Source organism: Pezoporus wallicus, unplaced genomic scaffold (genome assembly GCF_028554395.1).
Source record: "Pezoporus wallicus isolate ANWC-B61680 ecotype Strahan unplaced genomic scaffold, APGP_CSIRO_Pwel_v1 contig_3847, whole genome shotgun sequence".
NCBI classification, from domain to species: Eukaryota; Metazoa; Chordata; class Aves; order Psittaciformes; family Psittacidae; genus Pezoporus; species Pezoporus wallicus.
The window spans coordinates 3,970,868-3,991,319 of NW_026639842.1; the positions used below are offsets into that span (position 1 = coordinate 3,970,868).

Here is a 20,452-nt window from a genome sequence, read left to right on the forward strand (position 1 = left end):
ATAACATTTTAGTCACCCAACAAGACAAAATGAGATCATTAAGCAAGTCAAATTTTGCTTTGAGGCAGAGATTATTCAAGGGTGTTTCACTGTCATTGATCTATGCACAAATCCAATCCTAATCACTGCTGTGTCTGAACACTTCTCCCTCTCCCTCCTTAGTGGATATTATCTTCCCAACATGCTTGTGTAGTGTGGAAATGTTATTATATGTGGGTTTGGGTTTTTTTTTAATAGGAATAATCAATTTGCAAGGTAAAGCAAATACTTGTCAAAGCATCTGAGACTAAGGAAAGAACTGAGCCTGGATCTCCAGTAATGTCTTGTCCACGGCACTGTCCTTCTCACCCATTTCTCATGGAGCCTTAGGTTTCGGCATGGAGGACACTGCACGTAACATGTCCCAAGAGAAACAGGGAGGTAGAAGAGGCACAGTTTTTATCAGACAGCTGTAAACTCCAGGTAGGCCCCCTGCAGCCTCAGAGTAAATGTCTGATGTAATAAAATCCCTGACAATATTGTAAAGATTTGCAAAGGGACCTACAGCCCATTGGTCTGGGAAAATGGTCTGAGATTACAAGACTATGCAAGAAGGTAGTGATTGCAATACAAGCTTAAACCAAATACTTTGAAAGTAGGCTCAAACCAGCAACAACCTGCTTTTCTTGATTAAGTTTTGCAACAGGAAGACCTGATAGAGCTGCAATTCTGAAGGCAGCTGTCAGAAAAATGAAGCCTCAGTATGGATTTCAGTGTGGCTGTAGCTGAAGAAGAGTTTTAAAATATTTATAGGACATTCACAATTCACAAATTATAGGACATTCAACCAATCACACTGTCAAACTCTCTGAACATCCTTCCACTTGCTATCTACACAGCAGTTGCTTTATGGTAACAGTTGAAGCATGAGGGTACAGTTAAAAAGAAAATAATAATAAAGAGTTATTTTCTGCCTGCAGGAAAAAAAACCCATACCTCTACCACAAGTGTTTAACAGTGCCCTTACCCAAGTGTTATTTTACTGTCTGCTTAGGCATCGCACAGACTGAGCAGCTTGCCACCATCCTTTCACCTTGATTAAACTTTTCTGAAATCTGGCTTGTGACTGCAATGGGGAATAGCCAATAAAGACTGAAACTAATGCCAATCACAATGCTGGGCTTGCATGTCCATGGGAAATGTATCCCTAGGTTTCAAACACAGTCTTGATGCTTTGGAATAGGACTCTTGAAACTGACTTGTGCCTATAGAGGTGAGAATAGGAAGGTGATGGTCCTTTGGCCAAAGGGCTTTCAGGGGCCCAACAATATTGCAAAGAGTTTTGCAAAACCAGAACAAAAGGGTTTCTCTTCCTTAAGGTAAAAACAGAGGAAACTTTACACCTGGGTCAACTTCTATTTCCAATTAAGCTCCCTATGAATTTTGCCACGCTCATGCGATCCAGACAGCACCACTCAGACATCCGATCTTTGCTCATTGCAAGAGTTTTCATCCCCAGGTTATGAAGTTTTTTATCCTCCTACCCTGTGTCAGTCAACCAGCAAAGCTGATCCAGTTCTGTGGCCCTCTACATTGTCAGGGTGGCCTTGCGACATTGCATTTGATAGACAACTCCATACTGCTATGGCATTATTTGTATACTGACATCAGGGCTGGAGAAAAACACAGTGTAAAAAAAAGACTAGTATACAGCAATAGCTCGTATTACGTAGTCGTACTGATCAGTGCAGGTGGGTATCCTTTATAGGGCAGGTGGTTTTCACACTTCAATCATTCCCTCACAACTTGCAGATTTCCACTTCAAAGATTTGGCAGTGTTGAAAAGAGGTTTTTCAACCTACATGGAGTTCATTTAAGTTAAGAGAGGTTCATCTTCCCTAGATTTGTACTGCTGTAATGGCTTCACTGCTGCAGTATTCAAAGCTCTCTCTAAACACCTTTTGGTGAAGCAATATAGCTCTTCTTGAGAATGACTATTGTATGTGTACACCCACTGCCATGTGTAATGTGACTATGGCATACATGGAGTTTGCATGTCTTGAGTGTACAAGTAAGGATATTTATGTATATATGTAAAAACAGAACACAGAGATTTAGGGCATCTGCTTCTGAATTCTTTTGAATCACAGTTGATACCAAGAACTTCGCATCTATGTTAAACTGCTATTCTGCTTTTAAGTATGTAATTTCTTTGTTTTTTTTTCAATTTCCTTCCCCTATATTGAGGTTGTGAGGATAAGAGAAATTTTTGCCACTGGCAATGGGCTTGTGAATGAGGGGATTTTGGTTTTATGAAAAGATCTTTTGCATGAAGCATGCCTTGGCCAGGGCTCAGCTGAGTCCCAGAAAGACTGGTGGTTCAGCTCTTTTCCACTGCAGGGAGGCCAGAGGAGGGATTACAGCTGGTAAGTAAATAATGGACTTTGATACTGTGTAGAGCCATGTAAGAAACTTATCTGAGCATGCCAGGAGCCTCTCATGAACCACTTTACAGATGTGGCAAGAAGAGAATTGTGAGACTTGACTCAAAGAAAACCTATCTGCTAGTTAGGAGATGAATCCTTAGATGACTGACCTAAATCCCTAGTAATGTTGAAGAATGGCACAGAGAAAACTGTGCTAAATGCAGTCCTATAATTTAATCTTAAATCTTTCTGTAGTCCTATATGTATTACTTAGCAAAAGATAATACCAGGAACATTAATATCGAGAAAAAATGTAACAATACATGAAGGAGATTAGCAGGGACAAGTAATAACTGGAGGTTTCATCTGTTCTGTTTAGCTACACTAATAGAAATTAAAGATTTCTAGAAAACATTAGAAGTAAAAAAGATTCGAAAGAAGTGGCCTGGAGCTTTCTAAAGCAGAAGTCTGAAAGCCAGCTGAGTTCCAAATCAGTGAATAAATATATTCATTACCTTACAGAGAGTAAAATAACTTCATATTAGCAGTATGGATATTTGTTTACCATGCTTGTATGAAGATAATTTAATAATACTATATTTAGTCGCCTAACAGAAATTAAGCTAACTTCATACAAGTTATAGGATAATAAAAGGCAGACTGGTTTCATACCAAAATGGTGTTCCTTGGCAGTGAACCTGTTTTATATTAGCAGATGGCCTGAAACCTCTCCTGAATCTTAATGTATGCCTCTGAACTGAGGTAAGTCAGGGAAGATTTTCTCCCTAATTAGGTTATCTGCCTGTTAATGTTCTTTTTGGGGGTTGATTTTAACAAATTCTCTTATTTTTTACATTTATTTTCTTATCACTTCCTGTCCACATAATCACACATTCATATATTCTGTGTGACTGTAATGCATAAATCTGTCACATCATCTCTGTATCACCTTTTATAAGCCTGTAAAATTTGAAGTCAAATTATTTGTATTTAGTAAATTTGTACTTGTAAAAGAGCTCCATTTCTTTGGAAAATGTTCTTCCTTTGAATCTCATGATTCCAAACTCACATCTAGAGTCTATATATCTAAATTGCATACTAAAGTGTTATCTTGAATGGTGTATATACTTTGATAATGCAAAACACTATTAGGTTTGAAAAACTTTGCACAGCTAGTGCATCTGTTTGCTTCCATTATGGCACATCTCCCCATCAGGTGAAACGCTACCCCAGACTATTCTCAGTGCTGGATGTCTGGGGAGTGACACACTTAAGCCTTTAGGAGCTGCAATGCCAGCTCCCAGCTGCATGATGAGGTTGCAGGAGGTCTGCACTGGTACCGGTAATGGCCATGCCATAGAGAATGGCAATGTTTGAGTTGTGCAAGCCTGGGGAAGCATCATGGCCCATGGACTTGGCCCATCTCTCCCATCTGCCCAGTGCATATTCAGCTGGGAGAGCTTCATCCAGACTGCGAGACAGACATGCTCTTGAAAAACCTTTGGAGAAATCACTAGCACTAGACTGGGGAGTGCCTGTTTAAAAGGAAACAGACATTAAAGTTGGAGTAGAGGAAAAAGCTACTACTTTACATTTCGCCAATAGTTCCTGTGGGCTGGTGTGTAAAGATACAGTTTTCTAATATAGAAAACTAATGCTAGGCTTCTAAGCTTATTTGTAGATGCTCACAAGTAAGCTGCTTTTGAAAGGTCCTGAGTAACTCCAGCACATACAGCACTGAATATCCACATCATGCCTCTAACTCTGGGAGAGACTTAACATCCTTATGGGGAGCCTAGCCTGTAAAATGAGGATAATGATGCCTGCCCACCTCAAAGGGCTTCTCAAGAATTAATTACTGCTTTTGTTGTCCTGGGAAATTTCTAAGTATTGTGGAAGTGATGAGGAATAAATTTTCCTATAGGTAGTCTAACAGATTGTTTTCTCTGCACCCATATCAACCACACTGCACAGACACTGTTTATGCTAGAACAACATTAGTACTTCTCAAGTAAAGCACTGCTGGTGCAAAAAAGGAAATAAGAAACTTTTTTCCCCTAACAGCATCAAGCGAAAATATGATAAAATCTGCAAAGCAATTAGATGCGGTACCACCATAGCCTCATGAAGGCTGGAATTCATTGCAGCAGTTGCTGTTTATCCTCACCGCATAGCACAAAACATAGAAATTACATTTACCCTCTGCAGATCTTGCCAAATTCAAAGACCATTGTATCCTGGGAATTAGTGACAGAAAACAACCCTGACCATTAGATCATTCAGATCACCTCCTTACTGATGCAAGACTGTTCTCCTAAATCAATATTTTAGTCTTTCTTCTAGGTCAGGTGAAAATTTTTGTATAATGGAAAAGGGATTTAGCTGCATCCCCTGGGAACTATTCCATAGCTAAAGAGATGTTAGAGGCAGAAAGCTTTGCTTTATATTCAGCATACATTATTCCATTTAAAATTTCACTCCTTAAATGTAAATTAAACTCCAGCTTGTTATGACAAATATTTTCTCATTTTCCTCATGTTTACATCTTTCATAAATATGTAGACTGTTATAAACTCATCTCCACATTACTCTTCATTAAATCAAAGCATTTTATACATATTTTAATGTTCTTTCATACACTAATTGTTCAAATCCTTTGATCATTTCCTCTCACTGTGTGTAATCCTATGAAAGAGCACTGAAGGAGACAAATTCACAGCAAAAAGCCAAACAAACAGGGGCAAATATGATTTCTGGGTTTGACATGGTAGGAAGAGAGGCCAAAGGAATCTCTTCAAGATATTCTTGGAAACACTTTAATCACAAATGAGGAGGTAGAGTCCTCTTTGCACTATCCTGGTACACACCAGGTAGACAAGAAATTCAGCGAGGAGAGACTGAGGAAGGAAAATGGGCACAGTTAACACATGTCTGAAGGGTACCAGCAGCAGCACACCCAGCTAGCATCCCTGTGAAGGAGAGAACGCTGGGCACAAGGCTGTGGCCAGACCTGCTGCACCCTGCAGCAAGGATCAAACTCCTCAGGGGACTCCCCCAGGTCCCTGAGTGCTCACTGGTGGAAAGCAGCAGCAGACTCACCATCAGGAGCAGTCCCAGGGATGAAAGAAAGAACCTGAGTGTTTTTAATAACGAATTGCATAGAGCTCACTCTCTTTGCAAAACCTCCATGAGATGTGTCTGGATACTCAGACATTGTCCTTGGAACAGACCAGTGGTGTTAGAGTGCTTATAAGCAGAAACATTAAAAATACTATCAGTTTATGTAGAGGCATGATTAGAAGTAGAGGTGAGGTATGCATACAAGAGGAGGACTTACCACAGAAGCTAATAGCTGGCCTGAGCAGTGGGCTAAGTCTTGCCAAAAGGATCTTGACCCCTGCTTTTTGGATAAGTCTGTCAGCTGAGCGTAACTTCTGCCAGAGTTGAACTTGGTATCCAGATACCAGAGTCTAATTTGATTATCACCCATAGGAATTCCATGCACAGGACAGCTAGAGCAAACTGTACTGACTTTAAACTTAGAGAGCAACATAGATGTGCTTAATGGATGCCTTGCATGCAATCCTATTGCAAAAATCAAGTCTGTAACCTGCAGCGGTCAAAATTAATCTTCATACATAACTACCAAGCAAACTCAGAGACAATCATCAAGCCTTAGGGGGATGGGCTGAGAAAGCAGAGGCTTCTGCCTTACTTAATATCTACAGTTTTCATATATCAGCTTTTGTAGTATGACTAAACCAATTAGTTATAAACCAACAAATGCTAGTTCATATTTAAAAGGCAAAAAGCTGTTCAAAAAGAATCCATAAATAATTTATGAGTCACCACAAATCATAGGATTTAGGGGGAGTCATACATGTGTCTTTCAAAAATATCTCAGCCTTATATTTTTATTTTATTGCTTTTAAAATAAACTGAATTTATTCAAAGTAATCTATACTATTACTGCTTCATCTTCTGAGCAAACAAACAATTCTGGCAGAGCTGACAGGGAACACATAGAATGATTACCATTGGAAAGGACCTTAAAATCACCTAGTTCTAAAACGACTTAAGCTAAGAGCTGGAAGTCTCAGTGTCACATCTTTTTACAGTACCTCTGTAAAGAGCAAAGTGCCAAAATACTTCAGTCCACCCTAGTGTGGCTTTTAGATGCAGCTATCAGTCTTGATATGCTCCAGAAGGGAGCACCAAAACAAAGACAGTGTCCTTCTGCGACAAGACTTATTGCCCTATCAATTACTATACATAGCCTGAAACTGTAGCAGATGTTGAGGAGAGTAATATCCCGTCTACTTACTGTCAATCAAGTTACTTTTTCAGAGATACTTGGTTCTCAGGAACTGCTCCACAGAAGCAATAAAAGCAGCAAAATTCAGGAAGCAGCCATAAACCTGTTTCATTCATGTGGTCCAGCAAGAGCTTGCTCCAGGCTTTATGGGGAGCAACTACACAACAAGGCAAGAAATGCTCACTAGAAATCCTTTCCACACTCCGTACAGATCAGATCCCAACTTCAAACATCATAAAATCTATCACACTATTGACTTTCCAGCTAGGAGTCTGGCCATATTCCCAAGGGGCCAACCAATTCAACTCTAAAGCCTCCCTGCTTGCAGAAGTTCAAAGTCTAGACATGAATCTTGGGGCAAATCTGCGTACCCTCTTCTGAGTCACTGCACATCTTTATTATCTGAGAACATTTGTGTGACACAGCTTTACTACACTTAATGCAGCCCAGCTACTCTAATGCATTAACACAATAGAAACGCTCAAGACAAATGGGTACTTTGAATGATAGAGAGCTTTCAGTAACAAAAATGGCTTTCTCAGATGGTTGAGACTAACAGTCAACATATTAAGAAAGACCTTTTTTTTCCCCCTCTTCATCTCTGAGGCTGACAGAATTAGACTACATGCTCTCAAATGTACCCCAGCAGGTCTCTATACACCCTGCTGGTTATATATGCCCTCTTGGGCTTTCTAACCATACAAGGGTGCTTGCTGGCATCACTCACCTCCAGATGTTGTCTTTTCCTTTGTGCAGAAGATGGAAAGGGCATTTTCTTTCACCAGTGAGTAAGAATGACAAAATTATGTCTGACCTCAGAAGGGTGCAAGAGACCCACTTCTTCACTCTTGTAGGTATTAGACGAGAACAAAGTCAGCACAAAAATACTTTTTACCCTTACCATATTGTCTGACACATGAGTTATTTGGAAACCATTAGTAATAAAAGGAAATAATCATGGAAGAAAATGGCCGTAAATAAAACAATGGTATGTCTGAAGCAAGGACAAAAGAGATGAAGGAACTCCTCCAGTAGCAAGATGGAAAGAAAAATTCCTTTGTTTATTAACCTGTAGTAAAACCGTCCAGACTTCACCGAGAGTAATGAGGTAACTGCATTCCTGACCAATTCTCCATCTTAGGATGACTTCAGCCTCGGTCGATGATCACTCTGATTTTCAGCATATGATATTAGGTGTGAGCAAAAGCTGGTCATCCAGCCTGAAGACATGAACTGATAACTGCACACAATAAACAATCTTGTCACAGAGCACCTAGTAAAACACTTAAAAGCAAAGGGATTAAGTCTTTAGAGTTCGGTAAACTTGAGTTTACATAAACAATTTTTTATGAACTGAAAGATCAGAGATCACTAATTTTAGATGGCTTTTACACTCACCAAATTCGTGTAATTATGCAAACTTCTGCATTTGCAGAGGCATTCTGAGCTATTAGCACCATTTTTCTAATATGTGCAACATTTTACTAGAAGGTCACCATACTATTAATGCTATACCTTCTCTAAATGCAGCAATTATCTACCAAGCAGATATGTGCTGTTGCTGGGCAAAGGAGAAGTCATCATTACCATCTAAGGGGACAGGGTGAACAGGAGTCCCAGTACAAACACAATAGTTCCTTTAAAATAAGCCAACAAAAAGCAATAATAAATTATTATAACTAGGCCTTCAGTGACTGCTTTATTTGCCATTAAATTCTGCACATTAGTTTGCAAGAGCATAATCTATAAAATCATCGGATTAAATATTCAATTTAGCACGAGGCACATGCAAGTTTAACCACCAGCAGTTTTCCTCAGGTGCCAGCTTGGTCCAGGTTCACACACTTCCTAGCTTACATAAACTATTCCTTGTATCAAAGATGCATGAAACCTTAGGTAATAAATACTTGCCCTCTACTTGGAGGAGGCAAACTGTAACTGAGCTGTGCAAGAAAGCATCTGTAAGAAAAGCATTTTTCAATAGAAGTGCCAGCAAAGGGGAAAGGGCTGCTCCCTGCTCAGCATTTTGTATTGGAGAGGGGATTAATGGCACTGGCTGTGGCACCAACAAGCTCTGTCCACAACACAGCCTCGCTCCCATGGTCCCACTAGACCCCAGAGACCTCTCACCTCTTTGGGTGATGGGGAGGTAGTATGTGCCAGAGATCTACCTTTGTGCTGGGACCATGGGACAGGGCTGAGCAGGATGACCCATCTGTCTTGACAGGCCCTCAAAGGACCACAAAACTGCCAGTCAAGAGCCACTGGCAGTCTGTTCTCAGGCAGAGAAACCACTGAATCCTACTAGCGAGGAAGTGTTCTGTAGTACTGGAAATGTGTGAGATGGAAGCTTACATTTCTCATTAGCATTTTGTCAGTCCTTTAAATACGGGCAACTAAAAGTCCTTATTTTTTTCATGAAAAGCTATTTTTGGTGAATGTAAATACATTTCAGCTTCTCCCCCATTAACACTTTTGGGAAGAAAAACACATTCATGGCTTTTCCCCCTTTCTCAAGAGAGCGAAAAGGCTATTTAGGAACTTAAATTAGGAGGACTAGACTCAGGTTCCTGTATCTGATAGTGGCATATGGACTCTTTATTTTAATAAACCCCAAGACTCTACCAAGAAGATCATTGTGGCTATATAAAATGAATCAATTGCCAAGTACCAGTTCCCCATCCTTGCTTTATTAGTGCTGAGAAACCTAGTCCATGGGAGCCACACATGCTGATGCAGCCCATGTGGACACCTTCAGAAAGAGCTAAAGGAGACTGACCTGTGGTGGTAAGAGGTCCCTCCACCCTGGAGGTAAATAATGCAAAAATCAGAGAAGCTGCTCATGTTGGCCCTGAATAGGAGAGCTCAATTCCACTGCTGTCCTTCCCCTTTCCCCTCTCTTTAGAATTTAAAAATAAACTAAATCAATTATGAATATGTTGCATCTCATTTAAATAAGAGCAGAATATTTGGAGCTCTCTAGCTATGCAAGCAATGTAGCTAAGCCCCTGTGCCACTTGGCTTCTTAAATTAGATGCAGTCACCCAGAAGACCCTCAGCATCTAATTCTTGACCTATCAAAACTGATGGAGGTCTGCCAATGGCTTCAAGCAGGCCAGGATTTTACTCCAGAAACCTCGGAACTCATCATTCAGGGTCAAAATGCTGACTAGAAATGATAAAGTAGGTTTTGTACAGCATGCTGTCATTGCTAACAGTGATTACAGACATTAGCACAGCATCAGTGAGATCGATTTCCGAATAGATGTTAGCATGTTTTATTGGGAAGTGAGGATCACAGGTGAAAAGCAATTAAAACAAATTAATACTTTAAACAAAAGTTTTAAAACATGCACATTTTCATTTGCTTGCTGAATTTTGCATTCCAGCTTTACCGCAGTGTGACATTTTGAGAGTATTATTTCTGTAAAATGTTGCTTAAAATGCTCCCCCTGTGGTAAAGAGGTTCTGATGTCACCCCCAGTATGACTGTAACTCAGACTGAAATAAAGTTAATAAACAGGCAGCTTCTCCTATATTTACAGACAAAATAACCTCCACATGAAAGGAACTTGCTACGACAGCCAAAATGTTGTGAGGGGCCCTTCCCCTCCAGGTCTTCTTGGCAGTTTATTACCAGGGTCAGCCATCTCACGGTAAGGGAGATGAATACACAGCCCACCAGAAGGCCACCCTTCAGTTCCTGATCTTTATAACTGTGTCTTAGCTACATTACAACCAACTCTATACAAAACCCTCATACCACCAGGATAGTGAATACCTACCTTCACTCATTTTTTAACAATCCAATTAATTAATTTTGTCTGACAGTGCAGTAAACATTTATAGATATGTTTAATTTTATGGGCAGTCTCCACAGAAACTAAAATAACCATTGTCAGGAGTGAAATTACTAACGTGAATAAGGGTTTGCAGGATCAGTGCATTATGTTTCCGATATTTAGTTTTAGCCATAGGGGTTTGCAAAATTCAAATGGAAAGCAGAAACAGCATTTTAAAACAGCATGTGCAATTTCACTTATTCTACATTTTAATCTAAAGTTGCAATAGGATATATTTGTAGATTGCTTTACAAAGCCCATTAAAAAAATTAAATCAAGCCATTTAAAGGCTGGTCACTGAGATTTGTAAGCATGTGTAAATTCTCTAATCCAGTTTACATTTAACAGCTTTACCATCCTTGGGAGTCCCTTACTAACCTTGGGGAATGGCAATCACAGATCTAACACTTACATGTGTACTGAATTAAGTAGTTACCATTTTGGACCAATACAGCAGATATTAAAAGTTAAGTGTAACTAGAAACATTATAAGAGTTATAAAAGGAGCAATACACAGCAATATCTCTAATCTACTTTTCTACTAATTTATAGTTTCACTAATTTCACACTAGTTTGTTTCATTAGGCTCACAACACAAAGGACAAGCCCTGAATGACTAAGACCAGTTCAAACAAACCTATCTTTGCAGGGAAGACCTCTGCAGCACTAACTGCCATGCTCAAGAACATTAAAATGTCTTTCATTATTATTTTAAATCAATGCAGCTTGTTTTCAGCCATCCTCAGCAGCAAACTGCATCACAGACAATGCAGCAGTGCCAAGTGGCCTCCCCAAGATGAGCATTTGGACTTTTTCAGTTTCACGAGCAGAAAGCAGTAAGTGATTGATTCACATTTACATGCAATTGGTTGATGTTTTGTAGTTTTCCTGGTTCACTGAGTACTTTCCACACAAGTCCTTTCGGCATGGCCAAGTCCTGGGCCAGGGCACAAACTGTGGGTCTGGAAGGGAAAATGATGGAGCCTCCTGACTCAGCCATGGAAAGTCCCTGAAATTAGGGGACTTGAAGAGGACATAGCCAAATCCTTCCTCAAACAAGGGGAATACAAGCCACATAAGTCACTGTTGTTCCTTACCTGGAGACTGAGGGACTGGAGTTGGTCCCAGCAGAAGCTGTGGTGTAGTGAGCTGCTGCATCCAAATCCCTCCTTCCTCCTCCTTTTCCTCCCCCTTTTCCCCACCAGCTGATCATCAAAGGTGAGGAGAGGATGAAGCAAAGGGAGGAGCACAAAACCAGAAATCCTGACCCCTCTGTCTCCCTGTGGTAACACAGTAAGCAGTTTCCCAACCCACCTCCCACCCCTGCACCTCAGATTCAGGAAGCCTCTCAGACCTGCCAGCACTAACCAGATCAGCATCAGGCAGGTCACCGGTGCTCATGCGACGGGAAGGCTGCTCCAGCTCCGCCCGGGCAGGCACCCATGGGTGCTGCAGGCTCATTCTCTGCTGTTGGAAGGCAGGAAGTGCTCAGCTAGGGGCCAGAGGCTGTCCAAGTCCTTCCACGCCTGACTGTGTTGAGGGTCTTCTGAAGACTTTTAGATACCTCCTCCCTCTTTCCCACTTTTCTCCCAGTTGTCCTTTTCCCATTAGTGCTCGCTGCAGAGGATGAGAGGCACCCTTGAAAATGGAAGGCAGGGGTGTGCGGGCTGCTAATTGATGTACTTTTGCACCCATTAGTCTCCTCTTAAAAGCTACTAGAGGGAGGGGCAGAAAAGAAGTCATTGAGACATTTCCTGAGATGCATGCTTCCTTTCCTAAATCTGTCTTTGCTTGTTCAGATCTTCAGTGATCAGCTTATACTATGTGCATACGCTTTCTCAGGCAGAACAGGCAGAGCCCCTGCAGGTTGCAATGACACAGCACAACCCAAAAGTACCTGTCCTGCACACTGAAAGATAAAAATGGCATTCTCTGAAAACGTTTAAGCTACACCATATTGCTGCCTGATGGATATGTTATGGAAAACAGTTAGAATATATAAGGCCACACTAGGTGGAATTTGCACTCAAACCCTATTGCCTCAGCAATGAAACTGCAGGTCACTGCCACCTGAGGGAGGGTGAAAGACTTTTTATCTCAAAGTCAGGATTACAAGACTGCATATACATTCTGTCAACAGGTTTAAGCATTGCAGCCTTCCTGCTTTTGGGTCTGGGTGGTGAGGCTATAATTCTTTTAAATTGTAATGCATTTCAAAAGCACTTAAATGAGACATTCTTTTTACATCTCAGTCTCAGTCCCTATGCATACTAACACAAGCCACCTAAAGTAATATTTATCAAGATATGTTTTTAAGAAGCAGCGAGAAAGAGAAATAGGTCCAGAGTCAGTGCTTTTATACGAATTTACAGCCTAAAATACACAAATTATGAAGTAGAAAAGTACAGCTTCTTGATGGAATCAGTGACAACTCCAGGAGCTGTTCTTGAAGAGAACAAATTGCTTCAGCCCACCACCATAAGCACTTCCCAGAGCAAATTACAGGGTTTTTTCAAAAATGCATATTTACTCCAAATATCCCTTCAAATACTTGGCATGAAAGACCATAACAGGGTTTTATAGCTGTCACAGTCTATCAGGTCAAAAAAACATTCAAAAAAAGGGAGTTTAAATACTTATAGGTATGATGGATCACAATGGCATGTACTATTGAGTAAATAATGCGTGCTCTAAACATTTTCTAAACAAAGGTTTACACAAGAGACTTGGTGGCTCTGAAGTAGCCATTACTTACTTTCATAACAATTTTTATGTTTCCATGACGATTGCTTTACTTCTTTATTGCTAACAAAACCTGGCACAGTGTTCCTTCCAAGCTTGGTGCAAGTTATCTTTGCATCATTAACAGCCATTACTAATGAGCTCTCGAGACAGCCCAGCATGTAAGTTAAATATTATAACCTTCAGTCCTCAGGATAGCCCAGCATGCCCATTAAATATTGTAATCTGTAATCTTCTTTATAATGACTGTAGGGGGATTTTTTTTTAAGCAAAGGTACTCAGAACTGAGTACAGAAAGATTGATTGCTTATTGTTGCTGCTGGGTTTGACCCTATAATTAATTTTCCTGGTTGTTTTTCTTTTTCTGTTAAGTTTGGCTTTCTGCACTTAATTAGCTGAGTTGGCTGTATTTTCAGGAGGGTTTAGGTACCAGCCACTTCACCAGCAGGAGTGGATAGTTGCTGAACACTTTGGAAGATGTAACTGTCAGTGATATATGCCAACACTTCGGAGATCCACATGAATTACACGCCAGATCAAAAGTTAATTGAAAACTAAGAGAACCTTCCCATGGATATCAGAAACTGCTGGAGAAACAAGTGAAGTTTCCCTGCCTTTTGCTGAAGGATATTCTATTCGGTAGGAAAAATGACTGATACTTTCCAAGCAATGCTATCTTCTAGTGTATATAATATTTCAAAAATATCTTGAAAGCTTCATACTTTAATAAACAGTTCCTACATCCCATTTTTATTAATATGTTTTTAAAAGAGGACTAGATAATTAGCACTATGAGTCAGGAATAAATCATCATAGCTCCACTGCTTTCAATTTATACTGCTTGTGAGAAAGGCTCTCTATACCTTTCTGGAATCACAGAGTGAATTCATCATCCCCAAATAATTAAGGATTTAATTTAATTATCTGTTAATCTCTTCATTTTATGACTGGATTCTGAAGGATGGCAAGAACTATGGAGAGTTATTGCAAGGGATGTTAATGATAAGTACAGTGTAAATCATGATTTTGATATATCCATAAATACTGAGCAAGTTAATGCCAAGGGTTAAGTGGAGAAAGGGAGTGTGCGCCATATCATAGACATATAATATCCTACATAAATACATTATGGATTATTAAAAATGCACACTCTGCACAATAAAAGGTCTACCCCTTTTGTTTCAATTCCAACCATAAAAGCCCTCTTCAAGATTTTGACATTCTTCTATCCAGAATAGTTTGAAGTAAGAAAAAGAAACAGTAACATTTAAAAGTGACATTTGCTTCTGCAGAAATTTAATTTTGAGCTATATTACCCTGAAATATCAGGTACCACAATGATGGAATAGGGACAAATGCTTTAGGGAGATGAGAAAAAAATGCATCAGTTAAAGGATGCTTAATAGCCTGCAGTTCAATAGCTTTCACAAATAGGAGGTAAAGGACAAAGTGTTCAGATGCACAACAACATACACAGCTATATGCAAGTAAAACATTTCCATCCAAGAAGGACATTTTGCCTCTTAAAACTAAACCACTCCCTGAGCCCATTTAAGAACCATGCTTTGACTATGGTAATTATCTCATCTCACTTAATATGATGTAGTATCTACTTATGCTTAATGGATATGTTTTAATTTCTAAGGAAACTGTGCCTGTTTGCACAAATGAAACTTGTACGATGATTAAAATATAATTTTCACTCAGGCAATAACACTTTTCAGCAAACAAAGCCATAAATAGAGACGTTACTTCTATTTAAAGAGAGACTTAAAAATGTGGAAATCCTCTACTATTCAATGAATGTCCTCACTATGAATTGCTGTATATTATGGAAATCAGCCATTTGTCATAATTGCTGGAATCTCAAATCAAAGCTGCTTTCAAGTACTCAAGTTGATATTATCAGGAAGCAAGTCAACAGATTTTCAGATCAGGGAAAATACACCTTATTTTACTAATAATGCAAGATATTTTATGTAACTTAAATTAACTGGTATCAGATCCCCATCTTCTGAAAGCATCCAAACAAATTCATTTAATGACTTTAAAATTACTTTTAAAATGACAACTGTTTGTGTCATATTTAACAATGAGAAAAACTGACCCCAAATTTCTCAAGAAAACCTATGAAAGTCAGTTTATGAGACATCAGAGAGATGTCCATTTCACTTGTTGCACCAAATTAACTTCATGTCTGGTAAAGAATTATCTGTTCATTTTCTCTGTGGTCTTATTTCCAACCTATAAGACATATAATTGCTTACAAAGTCAATTTGCCCTAATATTATTATTTATTTCATTTTACTATCATGCTAGATTCCAATGCCACATGCGCTTTAAGTACGTTCCATATAGTTCAGCACCACAATGTATTTCAGCTCTAAAATACAGCTTGAGGAGAAAAAAGATTTTTTTTTGGTAATTTTTTTTTATATTCAGCCACCCTTGAATGGCATTTTTAAAGGCCACCTAGGAAATCAGTTTAGCTTAGTTTCTTCAAGGGGTTTTACTCTATAAATGCTGTTGCTATTGTTTCAAATTCTCTAGAACTTTTCTCAAAAGTCAGATTAACCTGAATGCTTAATGTCTCCAGAAATTTGCAAAGACGCAATTGATCTGCAAGACAGGAAATACACAATCAAACCCTGTAATGAAAAGTCTGATCAAGTAACGTGCATGCAGAAGGACAGCTTGTCTGCAAATATCAAAATTATCTGCTTGTCTTTTGTTCATTACCATTGCAATCTTTCCAATACACTAATGCATATTTTTCACTCACCCTCCACAATTTTTTTAATCTCTTCACTCTGGACAATTTGGATTTGTTCATCTCTGATGTCTGCAGGTCAAATACGTATCCTATATGGCTGTAAATATTTCTACAACCAGGCAGGTGCCTTAAAACAGTGGAGTGATATTCTTGAAAACAGAGGCACTCCCTGGCTTTTAATGCTGCTTCCAATAACCACAGAGTTCACAGCTCAGCATAAAGTAACCAATAGCTGAACATGACATTAAAAAAAACCCACAACAAATCCTTCTTTGAGATCAGAGAGGGAGAAGTCTTGATCCATCCAATTCTTGATTTAGGTCAGTGAAAAAAAAAAAATAAGTAGATGCTATTATGCTATTATGTCAGCCATCCAACTTTAAGAAGACTTGTGAGCTGACAGTCGTGGCATTTTAAAGCACTGTCATGATGAGTCTTTACAAAAGGATTGCTTTAATCCTATATAAAAAAAAAATTAAAGCTACTTAAGATGTATGAAAATCACATGATATTACAAAAATATCTGGAAGGTGCTGCAATGGAATGATGCTGAGAAATACCTCATGGAGTGTTTTCTACTTTATTTTTGTGGTTTCCTAAGGAGGTAAGGTTTATATGGTGGTGGGAGTGTGCATACCTGTCATTCCTCCCAAATGATTCCTAACCTTTTTTCTCTTTTTAAACAAAAAAAATAAAAATCTCATAAAACAAAAGTCTCAAAGATGCCAATTTGTAAGTTTCCTGAAAATCAATGAATGACACAGGAAACTGTACTGATTCTTATTCAAACGTAAAGGAGGCAGTGAAAGAATCTATCCAGGAGGGAGATTCCATGGAAAGTCACAAATTTTGCTCACTGTTCATGTTATACAGCTTGCAGGTCGCTATAGGAGAGAAGAGCCATTTGATTTTATTGTTCACTCATCTAGGCTTCGTATGCTCCCTTTTATAATTCCAGGAAATGGAAAAGAAAGCATAAAATGTGTGAAATATCCTCTCTGGTAAAACATAAAAACCCCACCATATTTCAAGTCCATTTCTGGAATGAGAAAATAAGTTTGTTTGACAAACACTGATTTATTACAGGCAGCTACAACTTCAAAGCTACCTCCTGTGGTGTGCAACGAGCCATCCCTACAGATGTGACTACGTAGAGGACACCCATTTAAAGTGTCAGCTCTAATTGAAAGCCTGGTATTGTAACAACCCAGGTACTACCTGGGGGGAAGTCATTCAACAGAGATTCATAAAAGGGTTTTGCTTCTAAAACCTGGTATACAGACTGCCTCTCTCCACAAGAGAAAAGGGGTGACCACCACTTTCTCATGTGAATGATACTACTTTCTTTGCCACATTGTTTTAGATCCTTATCTTGGTGTTATAGCATCACAGAAACCTTCTCTTCCCATCTTAAAATACTGTGCAGTGTGTACCCAATCAGGTTACGCTGCATAGAAGACCACCTTTGACATTACTGGTCAATATTGATGCAGCCCTTATGAAACTTTCTCTCTTCTGCAAGGAAAGTCTAGAGAGAAGTGCTGTGGGTCTGAAGCTGCAAGATTTTGCTTGTGCAATGTGCCATTACTTACACAATATAGCAGAACCCTTACTGGGATATATATTGAGCAGTAATTCAGGACTTGAATCATCAAACTTTCTAATGGTCATGATATGTTCCACTAAATGTAAACCTCCATTTCAAATGTGGATACCAAGTTTAGTTGACACTAAGAGCTGTTATGTACTATTTTCAGAAGAAAATGATAGACCAGACCTACGAGTCTATGTCATTGTTTTATTCTCACTTTTCATGTCAAAGTCCTAATATTTTTCAACCAGGAGCATTCCCATTTATTTTAATGAGAGTTTAATCTGACATTTGTTTAATAAAGAATGAAAGTACTCATGTCTTGTTTTTATGTAAAACAACTAGCTATACCTTATTAGATTTTCTATAAGCACTTCACCCCCCTTTAGTAATCAGCTTCACAATTATCTGACAACAGTATTCCAAACTTTAAATTTTCACACTTGTCAGTCATTCTGACGATGCATTCTTAATCTGCCTGTCATTGAAAAGACAGATAAAAATATTCAAATTTATTAGTGTTTATTGTTAGATTAGTTTATGATCAGTTAGATGTACAAGAATGTCTAGAAACTCTTCTTGATGTTATGCTGGGTTAGTACTGAGGCACCAAGCACTTGCAGTTGAGTTAAATGCAGACAAGTGCTGTTATGGGAGCAAAAGCACTAACTGTAGGTGCACTTAAGGTCCAGTTGTATGACTTCTGCATGTAACTGTGCCTCTGAACAAGACTGACAGCTTTATGTTAACACAAGCCTGCTAGCATGAGCTGGGCCAGTATCTTAGTGCCATTCCCCTCTTTCCTATCTGTTTATGCACCACCAGACACATACAGCTGAAGGTGCATTTTCCTAGACTCCAGTGATACTCAAAGCAAAATTAAGTCATTCCTTGAAATGGTTCCTCTAAGCAGTAGAAGAATCTGCTTTATACTTCTTTGCCCTCAAAAGATGGACATAAGCTTCTGGCTTTAGGTATTGTAATAAATGAAATTGTTCAGGACATTCCTTTTGCTTGGCATAGCAGGGATTACAAATAACACTGTAGGTCCAGGCCAACGTCAAGCCAAATGTGACTCTACCTTGTGGCTTTCTTCTTCGTGGTTTGAATATTATGGTTAGAAGCCATAGAAAAAGAAATTCTGAATTTAACCCACTTCAGAATCATTCAAAATGCTCTCATCAGTTTAAGGGCTTTTGACATTGCAATGTGCTGAAAAGTAGCTTCCCAGCACATTTTTACCACAGTAAAATCCTAATGTTTAAATGGACTGGTGTAGTTCATTCACTATACTCATTACACTGACAGGCACACTTCATGAAAATAACTTCTCCCTAGATTTAAGAAGTCTGAAGCCCACAGATGTCAAAGCACTGGCATTTCCAAAGTATTGCTAATGAGGTGAAGGAGCTGGAGGTCAGAGTTGAGCCCAGCTATTAATGACCAAACCACTCTCTCATGTCTCCCAACTCCTTTCCATACACTCTGGCCTCAAAACAAACCTCTGAGCAAGTGTAAGGTGTCTGTCTAGCTCCTGTCCTTTCCTCACTGAGCCATACAACTTCTCCTACATAACCAGCACTTTGTAAAAAACAGAATCAGCTGAAGAAAAGGAGGCAAACATAGGTACACAAAAGCCATATTCATGTTTTGTAAAAAAAGCAATGGAACATTTTGGACATGAAAACTATCAATTTCTCCTCAAATTCTTACAGATCATACTTCAAAATTAATTTCATCCATTTGGTTGCCGTGGTGGATTACTCATTAACATCGTGTTAACATTGTGCCATTCAGCAATAACTGCTGCTGTGGGGTTTGCTGCTTTGCTTCCAGTAAGGTGAGATGCTCAGATTTTACCCAGTAATTTAGTTAAACATAATGGATGCAATCATCCTAGAGTATTTACTGCAAGCTCAAAATCTCACCTGAGCTGCATTTACTGACAGCAACAGTGCTATGTGTGTTCCTGTTAGTATAATCAGCCTACTATAGCAGCTCTCAAATTAACATAAGAGGAAGAAGATCTGATTGTACTAATCAATCACAGGATTATAAACCACCAGGGTGGAAGGTGGTGAAACAAAAACCTGCATTGCAAGGAGCTATTACTCTCAGTCTTTACTATTATTTCCAGTAAAGACTAAGAAATATTAGTAGGAAATCACAGAGTACTGCTGACAACTCATTTGGGTAGTGGGCACAATTTTGGTCACTCATATTCACAAGAAATGAAAGCAAAACTGGAACAGACACAAATAATGGCTGGCAGATGATTGGAGCAATGGAGAACCTGTCACATTAGAGAAACCACAGGAGCCTAATTAAAGTAAGGCTAAGAGGGGATATGACTGCTATCTATAAATATACTGGGAAAAGAAGCAGAAATGGGGAAGAAGAGCTATTTAAATCCAAAGTCACAGGACAGACATCACAGAGACACAGGACAGATGTATAAACAAAAAATCACAAATGTAAGCTAAAAATCAGAAGATGGTTTGTGACTATCTAACTCTAGAGTACCTTCCTAGTAAGAATAGAAAGGAAAAAATGTTAGAATCATAGAATATTTAGGGTTGGAAAGGACCTTAAGATCATCTAGTTCCAGCCCCCCTGCCATGGGCAGGGACACCTCATACTAAACCATCTCACCCAAGGCCTTGTCCAACCTGGCCTTGAACACTTGAACCCATTCCAGTGTCTCACCACCCTAACAGGAAAGAATTTCTTACTTATATCCAATCTAAACTTCCCCTGTTTAAGTTTGAACCCGTTATCCCTTGT

The 20,452-nt window shown here is 39.1% G+C and overlaps 1 protein-coding gene across 7 annotated transcripts in view; it reads right to left on the reverse strand.

Annotated features, from left to right (window-relative positions):
* Positions 1–20,452, reverse strand: part of DPP6 (dipeptidyl peptidase like 6) — a 564,650-nt gene that overhangs the window by 313,773 nt on the left and 230,425 nt on the right. The window contains exon 1 of one of the 7 annotated variants that reach the window (XM_057416434.1): positions 16,087–16,219. The exons of the other annotated variants lie outside the window; for them this stretch is intronic. Within the exon in view, the coding sequence (XP_057272417.1) occupies positions 16,087–16,137 (51 nt within the window). The 5' untranslated portion in view covers positions 16,138–16,219. Of the gene's footprint in view, positions 1–16,086; positions 16,220–20,452 lie in introns of those variants that run through there. 7 annotated transcript variants of the gene reach the window in all.